This window comes from Pseudochaenichthys georgianus, chromosome 8 (assembly GCF_902827115.2).
Source record: "Pseudochaenichthys georgianus chromosome 8, fPseGeo1.2, whole genome shotgun sequence".
NCBI classification, from domain to species: Eukaryota; Metazoa; Chordata; class Actinopteri; order Perciformes; family Channichthyidae; genus Pseudochaenichthys; species Pseudochaenichthys georgianus.
Window position 1 is genome coordinate 10,544,209 of NC_047510.2, and position 25,186 is coordinate 10,569,394.

Below are 25,186 nucleotides of genomic sequence, written 5' to 3' on the forward strand. Positions count from 1 at the left end.
TTCTTCTTTGCCCCTCATTTCTTTATTACCATGATGTGTATAAATTAATCTGCACTCTACAGCTTTTATCACCTCTGTTTTCTTTTTCTACAAAACTATAGATTCACATGGGACAATAGTGTTTAGAATTTACAGTTTTTTTACATTTACCACAAGAACAGGCAACAACAAAGAAAACAATGCCTCATTCATTGTGTATTCCTTCGAGTAGCCTAACCATAACCAATAACCATACAAAATTAACCTACAAAACATTAAAACAGACAGTTTTCGAAGTAAACCAAATCTACCTTAACAGTCGGAATGTATGAATGTATTATCCACAAGATTGCCATTGTTCTGTACGTGTTTCAGTGACAAATGAATCATCTTTGTTGTCCACATTCTCCTCACCATCTGCGTGTTGTTGACAGCAGATTGTGATGGTCGTTTTGCTAAACCAATGTATTACATCCTGCGTAAGACCAGCGTCCAATCATGAGTTGGAAGGCGGGGCTTGGAGTGAGAGGGCGGGAACCAAGGAGAGGAGACTGTGGCGACCAGCGGATCTGTCAGCAGTGTTGTTGTACGGTGCTGAGAAGCCACAGCAGTGACTATGATTCAATATAATGGAGAAATATGGAGATATCAGAGACTGGGATTATTGAGTACACCTACAGAGATTTGGACTGGACATAAAACTGCCACAGGCTTCTGATCCCATTGCAGATATTGGTGTTTTCTGGATATAACGCAGTGAAGTTACAGGAATCTTTGTCACCCCGGACCAGAGGAAGACAAGGGGGCCTGAAATTACACGGACGGCGGTTGAAGTTGAGCTACGTGCTGCGCTAGCTAAGTTGGCATTTAGCCAGTAACAGCAAGTCATTTTTATTCACGGAGATTTGTAGTTATTAAATGCAGTGCCACGTGTTGCATTGCGTAGCGTAACGCATAGCGAGTGTCAGTGTCTTTTAATATCTACCGTCTTTGATAACGGCTGGCAACGATAGCACCAGTGCTAACTGCTAAGCTAACTAGCTATCTTTCTGGCAGGGGATAGCTTGTTGTTCCCCACAGAGCTTTTCTTAAATGGGAATAAAAACACAGCCCCCAGGTTAGCTAGTTTTTTGCTAACTAGAAAAATATATGATTCGCAAAGATATTTGCTCCTATACTTTGCAACGTGGCTTATTATAATTATTATTCCAGGCAATAAGCATGTTTTTCTTCTCTACGTAGACTTATGCCACCAAGCCAAAAAGAGTCATCCCGTCCGGATACAGCTTGGTTGCACTTATGTTCAGCAATAAGGATGTTTTATTTTTCAAGTAGGACATTCCTTTGAGATTGGAAGCTCTTTTTGTTATCTGAAAAGGTGCTCTGAATTTGGAAGACTGTTTAGTTAAGACCGAAACAGAGGCATAACAAAGACTTCAAGTTGGTGGACACAACATTCGGTTCATGGCATAACAAGCCTTTGTTTTGGTTCAAGTGTGTAGAACAACACACAAGGGGGAAGTTTACAGTCATTCATCTTCAGCCCCTGGACTCAGACGGGATGCACCATGGGCAGCCAGGGCAGCCCAGTGAAAAGCTACGACTACCTGCTCAAGTTCCTCCTGGTGGGAGACAGCGATGTGGGCAAAGGAGAGATCCTTGACAGCCTGCAGGATGGATCTGCAGAGTCCCCGTACGCGTACAGTAGTGGTGAGTCACTTTTCACTCAGTAATGGCTTAGTTGTATGCTCTTGTGATGATGGGCTTCTTGTGTTATGTCATGCTTGCTCATCAGAAAAGCCTTGAACATACGCTGCTGTGTGGACTGTGGAGAACACACAATGAGCTCTCTCATAATATAAAGCATTGCTATGGAAGTCAGTCAGACTGTATGTGCATTGTCGTTCAGTCTCACTTGCCAAACAATAGTTTGAATGACCTGTTGACAATACATTTCTAGACCTATACATTAAACTGAGCGAACAACATCCTCTCCGATATGAAGGGTTGTTCCTCCTTTTTCTAAAACAGCCTCACTGGTTTCCTACTTTAAAAACAAAAAAAGGAAGCAATGTTCTCTGTTTTACATTATACATGTATATTATTGAAGGCTGCTCAGCAAAGGCTGCAAGTAGTATGTTCATAATACTGTAATGTTAACTTCTTTACAGTTATAGTTTCTCTTATAGTTTCAGATATTCCAAGAAAAAACATTTGCCATGGTGACATCACTATGTAACACGCACGCTTCTATTGGCTAGTGCTCCAACACATGCGTGATAGGCTAAGAGGCGAGACATCTCTAACCACTCACAACAGAGCCGGCCAGCTAACCAATCAGAGAAGACTGGGCTCTGGTTTCAGACAGAGGGTGAAAAGAGGTGCTGCAGTATGAGAAAAATAAAGAGCTTTTTGAACATTTGAAGTAGTAAACTAAACATGTCACATCAGAAGGGCAAAATAAATGATGGAACCCTAAAATTAGCCCAATATAAAATATTCAGAATGGATGAATTACACATTTTGATTGGCTTATTGCTTTAGAATAAACACTTTGTTTTAGGTTGATTGATTTGTTACTTTAGAGTAAGCCCACAGCTCGTTTAACTGTCTCCACCGTGCTGTGACGGGCTGGTGGAGCGGTGCCCAGTCAGAGGAGTCCTCCCTGGGTGCAGCCGCTCAGATCACCTGGCTCTCACTGCTGTAGCTCCAAGGCTGATCCCTGCCTGCTGCTGCAGTGAGCTGTGGTCTGTTGCCGCCTGCTGTACACAAATACTCACACTCTCCCATCAAAGGAGAGCCCTGAAGAAAAAACACATAAAAGAAAGTTCATATGACCATAGCAGTGTTCTTGCAAGTCGCAGCCTATTTAATGCAAAACTCACCCTTCCCATCCATTAAACAAAATTAAAAACGTTATTTGTTACATGGCTTCCTCTTTATTAGAGCTGAAACGATTACTTGATTAGCAGATAAAGTACATTTTTCATGTTGAATGCCTCGGATATGGTATTTTTCTGCTTTTGTCTGATTTATATCATAATAAAGTGAATAGATTTGGATTATAAAACAAGTCATTAAAGGCATCACCTGGGAGTTTAACAAATGTTGATGGATTTATTTTATTTTTGTACTATTTTCTGACATTTTCATAGACGAAACAATGAATCAGATGAACTAATCGGCAGATTAATCAATACATTTTATTATAGTTGGTTGCTGTTAGGGATGCTCCGATCGGCCGCCGATCGATATTGGCCGATATTCACTCTCTGCCGATCGATCGGTGCTCTCTATAGTCTATAGCAGGGGTGCCCAACCTTTTTTGAACCGAGAGCTACTTTTAAAGTTGCCAGTCTGCCGAGTCCAAATACCAGTCCAAATAGAGAGGCGTAGCCATTACTGACAGCCTACTACCAGGAAAATACACACTTCTACTTGTATACAACTGACCTATGTACAATTAATACTTCATAAAATACTGCAGATCCTTTTCTTACCTCTTTCTAATCTACACACATACAAGTATTTGGAGTTTGGAGTTTATTCACACGTCACATATTACAGTGGGTAATGTTTTCAAGAAACATTGCTGCCACATATGACACAGGAAAAAAAGAAAAGACACTGAACCCTTTCTTTGCCATTATATAAAAATAGTGTTGCTACAAAAGTATAAATGAGGCTTACTAATAAGAAAACGTAGATCTGAAGCTACACAGGAATCTGCTGCCAAAGTGCAATAAAAGAGACAAAATTAATAGAATCAAACCCTTTTTTGTTGCATTTTAGTATAAAAAGAAATGCCTTTTAAAATAGGATGCAAGCAACACTAGTTTCTTAACCTGAATTGATAATAGACTATAATCAATTTAAGTTTGCATTCTTATACGATGTTGTACAATAATTATAATGAATAAGTTCAAACAAACTCAAACTTACAGCTGATTAATAACGGTATCGAACTTGAGTTTTATTATATCAAAAACCTGTTGAAATGCTACTGTTATTTTTACTGTTCCCCCAAAAGCGCGTCGGCAGCCTCCAGGAATGCTTCTTTCACAACTTCGCCGTCTATGAAAGACTTCATGTGTTTCGCAAGAACGTGACTGACATGATAAGATGCTATGGTAGCAGCCTTGCTCTTGTTGTTGGGCCTGGTGAAAATGGACTGATGTGCATTTAGCTGTCCTTTCAGGCCCCTCCCCTTTTGGGAGCGGAGGGCAGAAGGAGGGAATTCCGTCTCGTAGCGTTTGTGCACTGTTTTGAAATGCCGCTCCTAAATTACCCTTCTTTGATAAAGCCACGCTCGCAGATGAGACAGATGGACTTTGAATTGGAATAGATACAAAAATAATCATCCTCCCACTCGGAGTGAAAATTATATATTTTGGGCTTTTTTGCTTCTGCCATAATTGCGGTCTTGTGTGTGTGCGGACTGTCACTCCTGTTGACACGGACAACATCAGCGAACTATGCCCACAAGCCACGCCCCGACACATGGGGTCACGCTGGCCAATCACGCGTAAACTCTTCAAAAATCACCAGTGGGGTCACTGCTGATGTATTTAATGTCGTAGAACAAAATGTGATCTGTCTCTTAAAGGTGTGCCACAGACCTTATTTCCAGATATTTTCCAAAATCCTATGGAGAAATTGCATTGCTTTTTGTCGAAGGAACCGGAAGTGGTAAAAATGCTAACTTACTTCCGGGTTTTAGGACGCGTAACTGCGGCACTCTATAAATGCCGATCGGAGAGCCGTATCTATAGGGGGGCGGCTGAAGTCAAAATTCAACCGACCCCCACCCCCTTCTCTCGGGGTGGACGCCCTCTCAGCCCTGGTCTGGCGGAAACACTGTCCCATACACACAAGAGCCTGAATGTTGTTTTACCATTCTCCAGCTTTAACTGCATTTAACCAAAGGAAATGAAGGAATAATACATTCAAAAACACCCTAAAAAAACATTGTGTGTGGGAGAAAATCCATTTGGGGGGGGTCACCAAAGTGAACTCTACATATGGAAACCACTTCAACATAAACATCCTGTTATTGATGTTGCTTATGTATCACAAATGACTCGGCACTGAAAGCAGCATTACTTTGCCAACAATAAAAGCAGACATGATGGATTCTCTCCACTCAGCGACTTTAAAATACCTCCAAATGAATTGTAATAGTGTACTGGAACGAGAAGTACTAATGGCTGCAGAGAAGGCAGGTAGCAATATTGAAAGCTCTTAAATGCTTCTGAAAACAGTCTGCAGTAACCAAGATAACGCTTGGTTTTTGTAAATTGGCAAAAATATACTAACACCCTGGCATGGTTCTTTATGATGTGTGGGAAATAAATCCTGCATCACTTGATGCTACGATAAGAGTCTGTTAAGGAATACAATGAGATGCCAGCAGGACATCAAGGAAGAGCGTCTACCCATCTCACGCATTATACCCCCACCTCCTCTTCAAACCACTTCTACTGCAATACAAGCTGCCCAGTTTCTTAAAGGTAAACGTGCACGTGACTTGCATTTGTTGAGATATTTGCTCCAGCAAAAGGTCTTCACCAGAAAGCAGTCATAGATGATTCCCAGAGTATCCATTTAGCTTTTTAGATGAAAAAGGTTTTCATCTCCTCCCCTCAGGATGACAGCAACTGTTCATGAAATATACATCAGTCAGCAGAATGAGCTGATTCTTTAATGAATTCAGCCAAAGGGTGATGCCGCCTGTTGGCATTTGGCTTCTCTTCTTCATGCGTGTTTTACACACCCACTACACTGAAGGCCAAACTGTTCCATACAGCCAGTGACAATGATTTGAGAAAGGAAGGTCATAATTATAAATAAGTAGAAGGCATTTAAAAGACACAATGAGTGTGAACGTGGTTGGCTGTGGGCCATCTAAGCTGAGCTGAGCCCAATAGAGATTGTCCTGAAAAATGCGCGAGGACGAAATGACGCATGAAGGGTTTGGGGGGCCTCCCCCTAGAACATTTAGATTTTTGCAGGTCTTAGATGCTGTCTGGTGCATTCTCTAGACTGAATTATAAGATGAACCACCACAATATTGTATTGTACAATTTCAATTGTATTCTTCATTTCACTTGTTTGTTTGTTCTTGTTTGTGTTTGCTCGCTTGCATGCCCTGCATAGCTATAAGAATTACTTAAGTTGTTGGTCAAGACACTTTCCATCTGATGAAGGCAAATGCCTTCCCAGATGGAAAAAAGTAGAAAACATTACATTCAGTTATAACTACCAAAACAAACATTATTTACACTATTATGGCCCCTGTTAAAAATGTTTGTAATGTTATCTACTGTAAGTTGGTCGAATGAATGCCTCCTCATCCGGAAGCTGACCGAGCAGCAGTCGAGAGGAGCCGAGCGCATCCGCGAAGCACACAAAATGGTGACGTCAGAGTTCCCGTTAGCTGGCAAAATCTAAATCTCTTCGGTCAAAATGTCCGGTCAAAATAATTTCCCTTTAGCGCAATACCGCTTCAGTTGCGCCACTTATGTGACAGACAAGAATAGTCAACTCTAATGTCTAACACTTAATGTGGAGAAAGAGATGTCCTGTATGGGTTGATTGTGCGTTGATCTGTTGGTAATGCCTCTGGGTTCCGGTGGGCATGTAAACAAATGCATAATGCTGCGCTATACTTTGCGGCCTCACCCGGTTGCATAGCGACACTTATTGTTTAGGTGTCTTTTAATAAGCAGGTAGTCCTATCATTAGCTAGAACTAGCTGGATCTGATCGATATGGACATAAACGCGAGTGAAGTCTAATCTGGGGAGAGAGAGATCAGCTGCTGCTGACGAGTCGACACGCAGCTCTGCATAACCACATGCAGCGGTGAGCCGTCAAAACACACACTTCAGGTTAGAATATCACACGTAGCTATTTTAATTACCTCTCAAACTACCTAAACTAGTTATAGATATGTTTAGTTTTACTGTCGGGTCACTCATTACTCGATCCGCGAGCTGCATGATACTGGCATAATAGATTGCCCGATCGGGCAACCAGCAGGTGAGGCTTCATTGCCCGAGCTAAATACTAGATGGTAGGGCTGTAGCGATACACTAATCTCACGATACGATACGATACGATACACGATATTCAGCCAACGATACGATATATATCACGATATTCAGCCAACGATACGATTCGATATAATTCAATACACTTATATCATTTTCTGAAAGATTTTAAAGGGACAGTGTGATTTTGGTGACATCTTGTGAGTGTTCCATTGACTTGGATTGAATTAATTCAACTGAAAACTGAAAGCATCAATTATACAATATATGGCTCTGACAGAGAGTCTCTAGCTTGCAAATGCTGGACAAAATGAATCAAAAGATGTGGTGAGAAAATTTGTTTCATTTATTGAAACAGTGCAAACTGTAGCTTACAAGCCTTTGAAACGTAAGTACATAAAGTGCAGTATCACAATGGACAATGGAGAATTAAAAGGTGCAGCAGGTGGCCGAACACGGGGGATTTGAATGGGACTTGTTAGAAATTAAAATCAATGTTTTGATGGCATAAAGAACCATAAACATATCGTCAGTTTAAATGCTGTTTTATACTGAAAAACCAGAAGTTCTTGTGCACAACCAGTTGTTAAGCTTTTATTCTGAAAATCCTTCATCTCCGGTTAGCATTTAGCATGTGGCTAATATACCATTTCCTATAGAGGTGAATTTAATAGCGATATGACACGGAGTGTTGCACACCAAAACCTACTGATTTCAACACTACAACTATAGACGTCGAGATATTATTATTGCTGAATATTAAATGAAGGTACAGTTTATTTGAATACGTTTGTTTACAGACGTGGGTAGCATGAGACAACATTCGGAACTACCGGAAATGATACCAGCCGTGAGGTATTTTTGGAGTATTGATTACAGCGTTTAAAATGTATTAAATGAAAAGTCATGAAAGAGATGAGGAGGAGAAAAGGCGTGTTTAGTTATATATTTAATGTACAATGTCTGAATCCTCTGTAATGCGCAACAACGAACATTGGAGACGTGGAGGGCCGGCCCCCAGCAGCGCCAACCGGCCCACAGAGGACAGCTAAAAGGTGGAGCTCGCTCTCTTCCCTTCGTGCACGAGAGCCAGAACACAGCTGTTTTTCTGACTGAACCATCTTCTGCTTGTAACATTACCGCGCTTTTTATTAATTAAAGTATACATTTGAACATTCTCAGAGACTCAATTAGTCTCCTTTTTAAACCTTCTCTCCTGGACGCGAGGATAACGAACACAGTTATCAGACTTAATGTATCGATACCCGCGGCTGAAATATCCATACTTTCTCAGAAAACTAAATATCGATATATATCGCAGGATCGATTAAATTGCACAGCCCTACTAGATGGCTCCGGGCCATCGGGCAGCCCTTAATGTCGAGCCCTGTTAAGGCAACTTTGGTTGGAGAGGGGGGGGGATTGGTGTGTTACAGGGAGGATCCCCCCAATTCATTTTTCACACTGCGTTAAGGTATTGAATTTCACAGCCTGTTGAAGTTAGCAATCAGATAACACCAGCCTTGGAGGGGTGTAGACAATCCAAATGCAAAAGCAGGTTGGAAAGAGGCTTTTCAGTGCAGCTGCGAGACTCTTACATCTGTTTTTCATTCAGCATGCACTAACAAAGGGATATTCCCCCGGGGGTCATGCAGGCCTGGCGTCCCATTGTTTCTCTGCAGAAGAAAACTGGCTGTTTAGACAGTGGCATATTCACACACAGCCGTTATCAAGTGGAAGCAGGCCAACTCCGAGATAACCCCCTTCCCTCTTAAAGGAGGGAGGGGCTCACAGGAGAGAGTGAACTGGTAAATGTAAAGCCGGCCCTGGTCTAATCCTCTAGCAAGACGCATACAGACTCTATCCGTTCAATATTACTCCAGAGTTTAGCAGGAAGTGCAGTCAAATCTGATTATCTGCAGATGTAATATATTTCATATTTATAGCTATTATTTAAATGTTACAACTTTAAGACATTATGTTCATGTGCAATTTAATTATTATTTAATTAATTGATAAATTCATATTAATTTGCTACTTGTGGTGTACACTAAAATCATGGTTTTGTGTGCATAAAAAAACCGAATTGTATAAGGATATTTTATTTTTTAAATGTATTTTAAACTTTAAAACTGTTTTCTTTTTAAAAACAAGGAACATTTTCACCACTTATTCTCCTGATGATCAGCACATCTGAATTTCCGTTATATGTTTCCATTCCATTAGCCATTATTTGTTCTGCACTCGCCATATTGTCGAGCACACCTGCACACCAATCAACTTGTCGTAGTAACCTCAGCATATCATGCTAACAGCTAATGGCTAAATGTGTGGAACGCACACTTGTGAACCTTTCATTTGACATTACATGCACAAACCTGCATAGTGTGCGCTCTGCGTGCAGCTGACCTGCTACTTTGCTGGTTAGGTACAAATAAAAAAACGTACATCCCTATGATTCTATACACTGATCATATCTATGTCAACCTCTCCTAGTTTTACAGAGACAAACCAACCTAATGTAGAACACATTACCACCATATAGTTAACTCAGCACTTATTTGAAACCGTCTCAACAAAAGCTTTTATAAGCCTCACAAAGCTTTGAGTGCCTCGAAAGAACAGAGAAACCCAGAATAGAAGCAGCAGTACTCTGCTAAGACGTCAGAGATGCTATTGATTATAAGTGAGCCCTGGCAACTAGAGAAGAGGAGCGCTTGGTCCCAAATCCTGCACTCACTCAAATTCAATTAGCCTGAGCTCAGCACTTTAGCTCGGCAGCAGCTTTATGTTGCCTGGGAAATTGGAAGACATTGCTAATTTGGTTAGCCAGCAGCTGCTACCTGCCAGAGGCTGATGCAGTCATGTGTGGGAGTTAGGGCTGTACCCGAATATTCGTTCGTTGGAGTACTATTCGGGTTTCAATTTCGTTATTCGGATATTAGTTTTTTTTCTTTTTCTTTTTTTTTGGAAATCTCCAATATCAGCGTAATAGCTTGTGCTTCTTCGGGGGGTGCTAACACTTAACCATAAACTTGATCGTTTACTTTCTCCGTCTTTATATGTAGATATTACCTTTCTCCGTTAATCTCAGTCACGTTGTTTCCATAGCAACAACAACTTCCTGTCAACAGCGCTAACTCTCCTTATAAATAAAAGCATGTCCATACAAAATAGGAAGCCAAGCCAAATTACACTTAAGGCCCCGGCCACACGAGGACGATAACGGTAAAACGCAATCGCAAAACAGGCTTCCGTCCACACGCAATAGACACCGGAATGTTTCTGTCCACACGAGACCGCTCCGTTTAGCTCCAACTGCTGGAGAAGCTGCAGTACATATGCAGGAGCCTGTACGTGGCGCAGTAACTTCCTCCACAAAAGCAGCGAAGAAGCATGGTTGTCATGGTTGCCCTTCTGGTTATTCTCCGCGGTGGGGGCCGAGGGAACCGGGCAGAGTTTTTCGCCAATCAACGTGTATTAAAGTTTAAATCTTCCGGACAAAATTATAAAAGTGCCGGTCAAAAGTCTTCTTTGTTATTTATTGAGCTTTAAAACAAATTAATAACGACTCTATATAATATAATAATAAAATACACGGAGCCTCTCTTTTTCCTCCCTCTCTTCGGACAGCGTCAGTGTCTGTCTCATGCAGCAGCTGATCCAGTAATGAGTGACCCGGCCGACAGTAAAAATAAACATATTTATAACTAGTTTAGGTAGTTTGAGGGGTAATTAAAATCTAAGGGTGATGATCTGACTTGAAGTGTGTGTTTTGCTCCGTTCACCGCCGCATCACAGCGGGAGGAGCTGCAGGTGAGCAGAGCTGCGTGTCTCCGTCCTGTCAGATTAGACTTTACTCGCGTTCAGTGTTGTGCTAGTTACTGAAAACCAGTAACTACTAGTTACTATTACTAGTTACTTCATTTCAAAAGTAACTCAGTTACTTTACTGATTACTTACACCAAAAAGTAATGCGTTACTGTGAAAAGTAACTTTTTAGTTACTTAAAAAAAGGGCTCCCATTAATGCCCTTATAGCAGGGGTGCCCAACCTTTTTTGAACCGAGAGCTACTTTTAAAGTTGCCAGTCTGCCAAGATCTACCAGTCCAAATCGAGAGGCGTAGCCATTACTGACAGCCTACTACCAGGAAAATACACACTTCTACTTGTATAAAACTGACCTTTGTACGATTAATACTTCATAAAATACTGCAGATCCTTTATCTCACCTCTTTCTAATCTACACACTAGGGGTGTAACGGTTCACAAACATTTCGGTTCGGTACGTACCTCGGTTTTTAGGTCACGGTTCGGTTCGGTACGTTTTCGGTACAGCAGAAAATTATCACAAAACATAACATATTTTTTTTTAATTATTATTAAACTGTGAATAATGTATTCACTCAAATAAATACAAAATATAATAAAACAAACATTAAGGTGCAGCATTTCGATTAACTGAAATAATCTGTATTTGAACTGTACTACCTAAGCAGCCAGTTTGACATTATGACTTGCTTGTCATTGTATTTTCATGTTTTTTTAAAGAAAGATGAACTTGTCCACATTGCTTGCCGAAAGGGCAGATCTGCTGGCACTAGCAACGTCTCCTGCTGTGGAGAACACCCTCTCGCTAGGGACAGAGGTAGCAGATACAGCCAGGTAGTGCTTTGCTAACATGGCAACATAAGGATATTTGCCGTTTGTAATAGCTTTGGCTCGGTCTGATGTTTTTGCGAGTGGTGGAGGCTTACATGCTAGTGGGAGTTGGGTTTGCACTTCAGTCTTTTGGTACCGGTGATATTCACATTCGGGTGATGCCTTTTCAAATGAGTGTGCCAGTTTGATGTATTGCCAGCCGCGTAACCAATGTTAGTTGAACAATGCCGACAAACAGCTTTGGTTCGGTCCACCTGTCTTTGTCCGTCATCCTTGTACGTAACTGCGAAACCAAAATGTTCCCAAACCGGAGACTTCAATGATGCTGGAGGATTTTCGAGCTCAACTTTATCTGCGTTCGCCATTTCGACAGTTCCTCAAATCACTGACTACATTTGAACGCATCCCTCTGACCAGCTCGTCCAATGAAATGACTTGTTTGCTCTATGACGCGTTGAACACAATGGGAGCAAATTACTCCGAATGCTGCGACGCAGCACCTGAGATTACTTCCAAGAAGTTGTTCACGTTCTCAATTTTTTACGTTTAACGTTATAATCGTTCGGTACACACGTGTACCGAACCGAAGGGCCCGAACCGAATAATTTCGGTACGGGTACGTGTACCGTTACACCCCTACTACACACATACAAGTATTTTACTGAATTTACACAAGTGTTGTTGATACAGAGTTGGAGTTTATTCACACGTCACATACTACAGTGGGTAATGTTTTCAAGAAACATTGAACAGTGCTGCCACATATGACACAGGAAAAAAAGAAAAGACTCTGAACCCTTTTTTTGCCATTAAATAAAAATAGTGTCAGATCTGAAGCTACACAGGAATCTGCTGCCAAAGTGCAATAAAAAAGACAAAATTAATAGAATCAAACCCTTTTTTTGTTGCATTTTAGTAGAGTATAAAAAGAAATGCCTTTTTAAAATAGGATGGAAGCAACACTAGTTTCTTAACCTGAATTGATAATGGACTATAATCAATTTAAGTTTGCATTCTTATACCATTTTGTACAATAATTATAATGAATAAGTTCAAACAAACTAAAACTTACAGCTGATTAATAACGGTATCTAACTTGAGTTTTTATCATATCAAAAACCTGTTGAAATGCTACTGTTATTTTTATTACGCATCGGCAGCCTCCAGGAATGCTTCTTTCACAACTTCGCCGTCTTTGAAAGACTTCATGTGTTTCGCAATAACGTGACTGACACGATAAGATGCTATGGTAGCAGCCTTGCTCTTGTTGTTGGGCCTGGTGAAAATGGACTGCTGTGCATTTAGCTGTCCTTTCAGGCCCCTCCCCTTTTGGAGCGTAGGGCAAAATTAGGAGGGAATTCCTTCTCGTAGCGTTTGTGCACTGTTTTGAAATGCCGCTCCTAAATTACCCTTCTTCGATAAAGCCACGCTGACATTGCAGATGAGACAGATGGACTTTGAATTGGAATAGATACACAAATAATCATCCTCCCACTCGGAGTGAAAATTATATATGTTTTGCTTCTGTCATGATTGCGGTCTTGTGTGTGTGCGGACTGTCACTCCTGTTGACACCGACAACGTTAGCGAACTAGTGCACTGCCCACCAGCCACGCCCCGACACATGGGGTCACGCCGGCCAATCACAAAGCTTTGATGCGTTCAAGTGCATTATTCTGGCACAGGAAGATTATGTTACAGGACATTAACGATAAAACTGAATATTGTTGTTCTATTTTTAGACACATCTCGCGATCGCGATCGACTGGTTGGGCACCCCTGCCTTATAGCCTTCATTTCAGTACTGTTATTGCATTGGAGAATAATACAATCTGTTGATCAACTTGACATGCATTATATGCAATCTGGATTGCATCGATATTAGCTGGCTTTCCATTTTTGTATATTCTTTCTCCAGGTAATTAGACAAAGTGTTCCGTCCCATATGCTGTGTGCCGCCCGGACATGCTTTCATGCCAACTAGCTCCCTGAAAGCGGGTGACTCCACTGTAGCAATAGCCTGCATGTGTTCTACAACATACCGTGCAATGGCTTTATCGACTTTTCCCTGGCTAGCAGTCCCTTGGTTAAAATCCAGCCGCTGTTGCTTACGTAGGTGGAGGTGGAGTGGCGTCGGATGAGTCTGGGTATGTGCCGGTCTTAGTAGCTTTGTCCCAGCATGTTGTTTTTGCAGATGTTTTAAGAGATTTGAATGACTGGTTTGGGCAGTAGATAGGCTCTTTGACCCGCCAGGACACAACTTACATTTAACAGAAACTTTATTTTCTTTGTGCTCGACAAAAGTGAAATAGTGAGAATATCTCCAGGTGGAGAAACTAGACTTGAGCTCCGCCGCCGCCATGATAGTCTTGTTAGTAAACAACACAAACACGCCCACAGCCCGTCTCCGCATGTGACACAGGAAGTATCTAAGTACTAGGGATGCACGATATTGGTTTTTGGAAACCGATACCGATAACTTCCTGCTTCTCAAGACCGATAACCGATAATAATATAATATAATATATATATATATTAGGGATGCACGATATTGGGTTTTTGAAACCGATAACTTCCTGCTTCTCAAGACCGATACCGATAACCGATAATAAAAAAAGATTTACGCCACTAATTATTTTAACGCGATTAGCGCATGTGTATTTTTTTTCCTTGGCCGCCCCGTAGTTTCAGAGCGCATCGAGTTTAAAATACCATCTACAAGCTGATGCTGACAGCCCCGCTCCTGCCGCCCGCTTGTGGCAGACCACACTTCCACGCTCACCGGCAGGCACCGACTGGCCATCTGGAGGACCGGGAGGGTGTGTGTATGTGTGGCCCGAGCGAGCGAGAGAGAGACCTTACGTGCATTGTTGTTGTTAGCATCTGGTGCTAGCTAGCTGCGCTAACGGATATAAGGAGCTCTTTAAATGAAAACAGAGGAGCGACATTCCGCCACAACTGCGCCGAGCACTTGACTTTATGCAGGAAGCAGACAGCGGGACATTGTACGAAAAGTCAGCACACTCAGCACGGATAGTGCAACATGATTGCAGCGTCCAGGCAGCTCCGGTTCGAGCATATGCCTTGAGTTGCACATAGCTCCAGCACACACACACACACACACACACACACACACACACACACACACTTTATATTGTATTATTGTCTTCGTACGCTTTTAACACACCATCGTAGCGATGTTTCAGGTGACTGATCAGGTTCGAAGTATTAGGGAGCGCTGGATTTGTGAAGAACTCACCTCTTCCTAAACCACTAATACCACAGTACTGGCAAAAACGGGAGGAGCAGAGTGAAAAACAAGTGCCCCTCATCCCAATCCACCCACACCTCAGTATTTTTTTCCTTTTTTTTACCCAAAAAATATATTGTATATTATCGGGGCTATTAATACTTTATCGGGTTTATCGGGATGACGTCATAATTCCTAATATCGGACCGATAATTATCGGGCCGATAATTATCGTGCACCACTACTAAGTAAATTTACTCAAGTACTGTACTTAAGTACAGTTCTCATCTCTGTTCGCCTGGCTGTTGACTATATAAAAAACGTAACGCGTTAGTCCCAACACTGCTCGCGTTTAAGTCCATATTGAGAGAAAGATAAATAATCTGAATTCAGTGTGCAGTTTACTTTGACGCGGGGTGAGCAGCAGAGGTGGAGAGAAGCGGGGCTATTGCCTCATCATTATCAGAAAATGATCGTATAGGGCGTATACACGGAGCCGTTGGACCCCCCCAGCGTGTTACGTATGCCGTTCTATCCACCTTGGGACCCGTTATCGTTACCGTAGTCGTTTAGTGCCATATTCTGTCGTCCTAGTGTGGCCGAATGGTCTATATGACACACAACGGTAACGGAAACGATCATTATCGTCTTCGTGTGGCCGGGGCCTAAGACATATACAACTGTAACAAAAGTAACAAACAGGTCCACCCCCAATTAAAATCACATTGATAAGTTCCTAAATACATTTACCTTTGTTTTTTAAATAGTAACCCATGTCCATATGTCTATTTGTGGGTAGTAGATTTAAACTATAGGGCTATCATTACGGGCCCTGCCTGTACCTGTTCGCTCTGCCATCGCGTGAAGGGTCTGCTAGCAAGCGACCAACAGAAAGGTTAATGTTATTGCACGTCACCTAACCCCCCCAAGTATATTTCAGATCTGTGGGGAACACTGGTATCTTTTATGACTTTGAGGAATTGGCCTTTGTCTTTATTTAAAAAATATTTATCATTAAAATGTGAATAAATTATAATTCAACCTTTAATTCCAGACCTAGCCAATAATAAATACCCTGGTGTAAGTCTATCATTTTGTTATTGTCAAGAAATCCAATGAAAAAGGAATGGATTAATAACGACATGTTGGGTCTACTTCTCAGAACGTCCTCACTTCCTTATCCTGTGTGTGGCTCTCAGCTTCAAGTTCATGATTCAATCATAAAAAAGGATCAGTAATTGACTGAAGTTGTCACTAGTTTTACCAAACCTTACTCAAACAGTGCTTCATTCGACAGGGACTAGTTACAGCAGTGGATTAATACAGTGTGGCTTATTGATGTGTTTTAAAATAGGGTTTTGACTTAAAGGAATGGTATGCTCATGACACTCATTTTTTAAAAATTATCATCCGATAAAACAGACCAGTCTCTGCCAGTCTCTCTCTCTTTTTTTTTTTAATCCGATGACATTATCAGTGATTTTAAACTGATTATATACCGAAATAACATCAACACTGTGGGCGCCGCCATTTTCCGGACGTGACGTAATCCATGCGTTTGGTTTTCGAAGACACGTTGATCTCCATGTTATTTACTGTAGTTTCTCTATTCAAATATGCCTCACTGTATCGCGAAATATTGCCATAATTCGGATAGGAACAATCCACGGAATGCTCGGTTCCATCTGTTGCCAAAAGGTAAGCATAAGAAGTACATTCGGAGGCAGTGGCTAGCGAAATGTGGCCGGCCCGAACCAAAAGATTCACAGGCTCATGTATGCAGCGAACATTTCACATTTCCGGACGACTACTCTGAGAGTATGATCAAACATAACATGGGATTTAAAGAACAACCATTACTCAATGGAGATGCAGTACCATCGGTCTTTCTGGTGTCATCACCGACCAGGACACCAGTTCGGCCAGTAGAGAAATCGCCCTCTGCAAGTGTGAAGCGACGGAGGAGCAGAAGTAGTGCTCGGAGTAAGAATAAGGTATGTTATAGCGCATTTCCATTGCAGCGGCTAGCCCCGTTTTAACGTCCAGGCCAGGACAGTTTTTGGTGGCCTTTCCATATAGCGTAGTACCGACTAGTGTGTATTTCCCCCCAGTTTTTCCGGCCCCATAAAATCGTGATTCTATGGCCAGGGACAACGAAGCTGAGTATGCTAAACTAGAGAGGGAATCGCTAGCAAGGGTGGTACTACATGCATACATATAGTATCTTATATCATCTTCCCATTATACACACATGCATTTCCAAACATTTGGACTACCTATGTTGCAAATGTATTATCTCTTCAATTTACACACGGCATCTATTGCACGTCTGTCCGTCCTGGGAGAGGGATCCCTCCTCTGTTGCTCTCCCTGAGGTTTCTCCCATGTTCCCTTTAAACTGTGGGTTTTCTTCGGAAGTTTTTCCTTGTACGATGTGAGGGTCTTAGGACAGAGGGTGTCGTATTGTCATACTGATATGTATGGCTGAATTCCCCCATCCAATCTCTTCACATTGGTCAACACTTCTTCCTCTGCTGACGAGTCCGAACTGAAATACTCCACCATGTTTCCGTGTGTTGACAAAGTGAACGCATGGATGACGTCACGACCATCACGTGACTACTGAAAATGGCAAACATGGCGGCGGCCAGACGGAATATACAGATAAAAAAGAGCTATAAAATCATTATTTACCGGGGAATATCGCTGATTTCTTCAGGGTATGGTTTAAACATAACGTTTCACTAAATACTGAAGTTTTGATTAATTATCTAATGAGTGGACCATTCCTTTAATGAGGCAAGCAGAGTAAGATATATCTGACTTTGGAAACACACAACTAGGTGCAGAATTAAAACAATGTATCAACCAAACACTGGTATATTATGCTAGTGGATCTACATCTCTTAAAATGAAATGAAAATCTGGCAGGTGGACATAAAACGATTATTTGTTGCACCAAGCCCTGACCATGCACACGGCTTGATAGTAGAATGAAGTAATTATTTTGTAATGGACTGGAAAGATATGAGGAAATAACCAGCCTTTTCTTGAAATAAATGCATACAAAGATTTGAGCATGTCCTAAACTCTTTGGCTCTTTTCTTGATGTAGATTTCTTTCAAACAGCATTTAGCTGGTTAATATGTCTGGGCAGAGCTCACTATCACACAATAAACTGTCGAGTAAGAAGATAAACATCTGATAGGAGGTAGAAAGCACCGATTATCCAGAGGTTCAACAGTTTGGCCTCAGGGGGTAACAGACTGGGCATAAACCACATGAGCTGTAGTGGAGTCAGGTGAACGTGTCGAGGCACGGAGCAGAAGGCGACAGGTGTAGCAGTCAGACAGGTTTGTCAAAGAAGAGAGAGACAATGGGCGAGAACAGAGAGGTTGATCACGGCTGCCTGTTCTGGGAGGGAACATGCTTTTCACAGTTCTTCATTTCAGTTGTAAACAGAGTTTTTTATGACTGTAATAATTCATTTAAATTGTTTTGCATTAAATATGGTTCAGACTTTCATGGTCCCCACAGGAAGTCATTATTTTCAAACGGTCGCTGTTTTCACTTATACGGTGAGATAACATCTTCAAAAAAAGCCCACTGTTTGCATTGGGAGGACAATTTTGTAAATCAATGAAGTGAAATGAGCCCTGCCAACCATAAGGGGACATTTGTGGTTTTGAGTAAAACAACTTCTTCCCCTCTGGAGTATTTGAAAGATTTGGTTAAACCCTTTGACATTTAAATCTACCCCCATTATCAGGTCAACATTTGTCCAGTTATTAGGACAATATACCTGCAAATGTCCACAGCATTGTTATATTAACATTGTGCAATCATGTTAGCATGTTATTATTAGCTTTTAGCTCCAGTTACAGCCCCACAGCTGCTAGCAAGACTGTAGACTCTTAGTATTGTTATTAGTCGCTTGAGGAGCAGGTGCACATTTAATCTATTGATTTCATGTTGTGTATCACTCTAGACCTCCCGGACGTTTATAGGTTCATATTTTAGAATTAAATTGTATTAACCCTCTGGAGTCTAAGGGTATTTTCTCGATTTTTAGATGTTTTCTTAAATCACCTTTTAAATGTATTTCCTCTAACATGTTACCCCAGGTGTTACATATCAACATGTTCAGGACAATCTCTGGTATTGCTATATATGCAAATTACTCGCCTTAGAGCACTGTTTGATGAGATAAGTAGCTCAAAAGCTTAAAATTTGACATCCGATTTTCGGAAAATCTTCAAAACTTTTGTGAAAACACAAATGTACTCATGTGATCGAATTGTTTTGGTGTTTTAGATTTGGTTACCAAAGTCTTAGGATCACAAAAGCAGTGAAATATTTGAATTACATTGAATTATTATATAAATTAGGGATGCACGATATTGTTTTTTTGAAACCGATACCGATAACTTCCTGCTTCTCAAGACCGATACCGATAACAAAAAAAAATTACGCCACTAATTATTTTAACGCATTTTTTTTCCTCGGCCGCCCCCTAGTTTCAGAGCGCATCGAGTTTAAAATACCATCTACAAGCTGATGCTGACAGCCCCGCTCCTGCCGCCCACTTGTGGCAGACCACACTTCCACGCTCACCGGCAGGCACCGACTGGCCATCTGGAGGACCGGGAGGGTGTGTGTATGTGTGGCCCGAGCGAGCGAGAGAGAAACCTTACGTGCATTGTTGTTGTTAGCATCTGGTGCTAGCTAGCTGCGCTAACGGATATAAGGAGCTGTTTAAATGAAAACAGAGGAGCGACATTTCGCCACAACTGCGCCGAGCACTTGACTTTATGCAGGAAGCCAGACAGTGGGTCATTGTACGAAAAGTCAGCACACTCAGCTCGGATACATGAACATGATTGCAGCTTCCAGGCAGCTCCAGTTCGAGCATATGCCTTGAGTTGCACATAGCTCCAGCGCACGTGCACGCACACACACACACTTTGTATTGTATTATTGTCTTCGTACGCTTTTAACACACCATCGTAGCGATGGCGATGTTTCAGGTGACTGTTCAGGTTCCGAAGTATTAGGGAGCGCTGGATTTGTGAAGAACTCCCCTCTTCCTAAACCACTAATACCACAGTACTGGCAAAACGGGAGGAGCCGAGTGAAAAACAAGCGCCCCTCATCCCAATCCACCCACACCGCAGTAGTTCTTTTTTTTACCCAAAAAATATATTGTATATTATCGGGGCTATTAATACTTTATCGGGTTTATCGGGATGACGTCATAATTCCTAATATCGGGCCGATAATTATCGTGCATCCCTAAATGTGTAATTCATGTCTAAAATTAAAAAAATTAAATTTGAATTTTGAGTAAAACAGGTGTTTATTACTCTACTTTCACCACAGCAGGGACTGAGATACATCAGGACTGAATAATGACTTCATATTACATACCAAGGTTCATGTGATGTGTACAAATACAAATTGAGCATTCAACCTTTTTTTTCAACCAACAATTTATTATAAATATAAGAAACTGGAAAATCTAACTATTTACAATATTGAACATAAGAACTTTCAACCAACTATTCATTATAAATGTCAAGACAGTGTCAAGGTCTTTGTCTGTCTTCCAAGACAGTGGGTCTGGCTGCTGTGAAGATGGGGGTGATGGTGCATGGGCTGCTGTGTAGGTGGGGGGGTACAAGTGCTATACGAGACCTCCACAAGACCTCCTTGCTGGCTGGGTTGAAGGTGATGGCTGTGGTGTAGCCTTTGTGTTGAGGTGTATCTTGACCTGGTGGCAGCCGCAGATGGAGGTGGAGGCAGCTGTAGTGATGCTGGTCTGCTGGTCCTTGGTGGTGATGGCTCTGGGGAAGGCCCTTAAGCCACAGTAGATCTTGACCTGGGGGCCGGCACAGAAGGATGTTCTGGCTGCTGGATAAACGCCGCCTGTGGGCCGCTAGGCCCAGGCAGCCGTGAAACATCGCTGTAAAACAAATTAAAATGTAGGACAATAATTACAACTAATTTCATTGAAATAAAGTTCAAGTAAAATGTTGCTCAAGCACAAATAACAATGCACACATACAAAGAAAGTTTGGGGGGTTGGAGAAGGAGTCTCTCTCGATCTCTCTCTCTCTCTCACACACACACACACTCACACACACACACAGACTCACACTAGGGGTTGACCGATTATCGGGGCCGATATTCATCATTTGACCGATTATCGGTATCGGCCTTTTTTTTATAAAATTGCCGATAACACTTTGGCTCTGATGCGGCCGTTTCTCTGTCTGCAGTCACCACTCTCTGTACACGAGCAATGTCCCGCCCACAGCGCTATCTGATAGGCTATTACTGAAGTGTCAATCAACACTGAAGATTTTCCGGGCGGGAGCCAGCCATAGAGGCGGGATCTTCTCAGATTACAGGCAGGTGCGAAGAACGCAGACACAGACAGAGGCGAGCAGCAGCGCTGAGCGGCAGAGCCATACATGTGTTTTGAAGGTAAATCAGTTGAAAGCCGAAGTTCAATAAACATCCCAATCCCCTATGCTGAAGTTGCAAAAACAGCACGATCTATTGATCCAATTCTATCAGTTTCCCAGTTACACAGGGACGCGGGAAGTCAGTCAGCGTGCAGCGTCTCGCAGCGGAACTGTGGTGCGGAGGGGGGGCTGCGAGTGAAGCCTCGCAGTTTTTCAGGTTGATATGTGAAGCTCATTAGCTAGCCAACATGTATCTAGCAAATGTTTAGCAAAATATTAGAAGTGAGGCTACTAGTCTAACGTTAGGTCTACTGTAATAGCCTCACTTTTAATAGTTTGCAAAACATTAGCTAGCACTAGTGTTTTGCAGTTGCTAGCAGCTTATTGGGATTTTATGCTAGATAGACAGGCATTGGTTTGATATAATAAATTAAGCATTATTGTTAGTTAAGCATGTCAGCCTGCAGCCCCACTTCTTGTCTCTCTCTAACTCATAGCAGATGGCTGCACTAAAGAAAAGGGCACAGAGAGGAAACCAGTTGTAAGATGTTTAAAAGTTCATTAAACATAATATAGGTTATGCTTAAAATGTAATGCATTTCAAAGAAGTTGTGTTGAGTTGTGTTGGAGTTTGTGTTATTCTACATTTTGACACCAAGATTTTCTGATTTTACTGCAAATGTATATCGGTTCCAAATATCGGTTATCGGTCTCCTTGATTACTAATAATCGGTATCGGTATCGGCCTTGAAAAAGCCATATCGGTCGATCCCTAACTCACACACACACACACACACACACACACACACACACACACACACACACACACACACACACACACACACACACACACACACACACACACACACACAGACTGACACACACACACACACACACACACACACACACACACTTTATTGTATGAGAGAGGTTCCAGGTTGTTGCGTTTAATATTCATGAGAATATTTGTCATTGTTCAAATGATAATAAACATTTGCATAAAGCATATTTGTCCACTCATATGTTGATAAGAGTATTAAAAGCTTAAAGAATATTCCTCTAAGGTACATTTAGAACAGATAAAAAACGTGCGATTAATCGCGATTAAATATTTTAATCGACTGACAGCCCTAATATATATATATATATATATATTGTCTTGTTACCCATAAATACATGGTTGTCATATTTTCTACCAAGCTATTCACAGTTCTCTAGATTGTATTGTGGGAACACTTTGGTTCATCAGCCTTCCTCTGGCTGTGGTGTTCTAATGGAGAGTGATGCGTCCTTTTGCTTAATGTCTGCCTCTGTCCCCCCCCTCTCTGTCCAGGTATCGACTATAAAACCACCACCATCCTTCTGGACGGGAAGAGAGTGAAGCTGGAGCTTTGGTAAGCACACTCATTGCTGCTGAAATGATAACACATTATTGTCTGTACAAAAGATAGTGACTACTGTTTTTTTTGTGGGATGCACTCTTAAATCTAAAGGCCTTTATGGGTTAGTCCACATATATAATATTCTGGTGGTATGAAACCACGAGTGTTTATCTACACCAGTGTTTACCATTTCTCTCTGAGGTCTCAAACCTGTCACGCATTGACAAATGACTTTTGAACAATGCAACGACACCGTGTCTATCTAAGGTTGTCCCTGTTACTCTGGATACTCTGCATACCTCAGGGCCTGTTTGTATAAGAAATATCTTCAGTAGAGTGTCGTGCAGAGGAAGAATAATCACAGAAGACATGTTGTGATGCTAATTGCAAAATGTAAATCACCTCTATGTATTTAAGCGGAGTGAAAATATAGAAATCCTGAAATATATTTCAAAATCTGGACGAATAAAATCAAAAATGACTTTGTTTTCAGAGACCCCTGAAGTGTTCATAATGAATGCAAGTACAACATTACGTCATTTGATTAATCTCATCTAAAAATTGCCTGTGGTGTCTAAAGGTCTTCATTCTCATATTTCTACCTGCAGAGCGAACCAAAAAAAGCTTCCAAAGATGTGCAATATATCAGGCTGTTTTTGAAAAAAATGTGTATTAAAAGATGCGTCTTGAGTATTTCAGTCTGATGGATGCTGCAGCCAGGAAAAACATCAAGTCTTGGCTCTGAATATTTCACTCGGTGTAAACATCATAGAGCTTCAATGGAGAGCTGGAACAACATGATACAGAATATATCTCAAACTGTCAGAGAGGGAAAGCTACTTAAGGGAACAAGGGAATAATGTCAAGGGGTTGCATTTCATTAACATCATATTTTAAAATAAGCACAAGCGACATATAGAGCAAAAACACATTAAGCAGGAAGGTTTCTATATTCGTTAAAAACATGTTTGCAGGTGCATCAACTGCTTTCGTCTTATTTAAACCAATCATTTTAAACATCTAATTGTAAAGACAGCCAGCTGCAGGGTGCATGTACTTTCCTGCAGATGTTGTGGGTCCTTATTCCCTGCATATTATTACATGCCTGACAAATAATCTTGCATCAGTGGAGATGCAGCAGATGGATCTGTCAGTAAAGACGCTGCAGTGCGAGGTGGAAGTAGGCCAAGGAGTGCACTCTTCCCGGGAGAAGCAACGCCTTGTCTTCCCTGTGGAGGGAAAGGTTTCAAAGCATGCAGCCCTATGATGCTGACTCTTCTTTAGTCTGTCCTCACTGTTGTCTAAATGTGGTCCTTTCCATCCTCTGCTTCCTTTCTATTTCTGTCTCTGTTGCCATCTGTGTCTCATGACTCTCAGAGAGAAACAGGAAATGTCAAGTTGAAGGATATCTGGTGGTGTTATATATATTTATTTTAGTCAGCAAATCACTGCAGAAAACTGTTAAAACACATAAATGAGAAACCTGGTGACAGGTCACACACACGTCGTCATGCTGCTGTTAAAGTGGCCTAGTCTGCTCATGTTCAGGTTCATATGTGTATGTAGTGTCTCTCCTGGGACATGTCTCCATGCTTTAATGTTAACAAAGCTCTTTATTGTTCTCATACTGCCTGTGCTGCAGCACCTCTTTTCACCCTCTGTCTGAAACCAGAGCCCAGTCCGCTCTGATTGGTTAGCTGGCCGGCTCTTTTGTGATTGGTCAGCCGCTTAGAGATGTCCCGCCCCTTAGCCTATCAAGCACAATGTGATGGAGCGCCAGCCAGTAGAAGCGCAAGTGTTAAATGGTGATGTCACTATGTTACAGAAGTAAAGAAAGAGTCCAATGGAGGCGTTTCAGGCAGGGGGGGGGGGTGCTTATACCCTCTGACCAGCATGGCAGCCCTCTGAGCTTGTGTTTCATCAGGTGAAGGCAAAACAGATACTATTAATCTACTTCATGTCATTTCATTTATGTATTTGACATCCAAAGCTTCTAATGGTGTCTTCAAATATAGCTGTGGTAACTGTTCTTTTTAAAGGCCCTCGCGCAAAACAAAGAAGGATTAAATCAAAAATATTTGGTTAGATAAAAACATTATATCTATCTTTAGTCCATAAATGATGACTTTTTAACTTAACCATGCTCGGGTGTTATTGGAAATGTTTGGAGTCTGAAACCATCCTTCTCAGCTAACTGGAATCTAATTCTACAAATAAGGCTAACAATATTAGTGTAGCCTAATCTTAATCTATAAATGGACGCAAATATCATCTTTAAAACAGTGAATAAGCGTTCAACTGCTGCTAAACATTAAACTGTTGATTTAGTATTCAAAAGGCAATGTCATAACTAAAGCTCTGAACTATTCATTTCAGCTCTTTTGACGAGTAATGA

The 25,186-nt window shown here is 41.5% G+C and overlaps 1 protein-coding gene across 1 annotated transcript in view; it reads left to right on the forward strand.

The window, feature by feature from the left end:
* The first annotated feature begins 548 nt into the window (after positions 1-548).
* Positions 549-25,186, forward strand: part of rab40c (RAB40c, member RAS oncogene family) — a 35,582-nt gene continuing 10,944 nt past the window's right edge. Inside the window, exons 1-2 of the mRNA XM_034089326.2 lie at positions 549-1,689; positions 22,743-22,803. Coding sequence (XP_033945217.1) covers positions 1,548-1,689; positions 22,743-22,803 — 203 coding nt within the window. The 5' untranslated portion in view covers positions 549-1,547. The remainder of the gene's footprint in view (positions 1,690-22,742; positions 22,804-25,186) is intronic.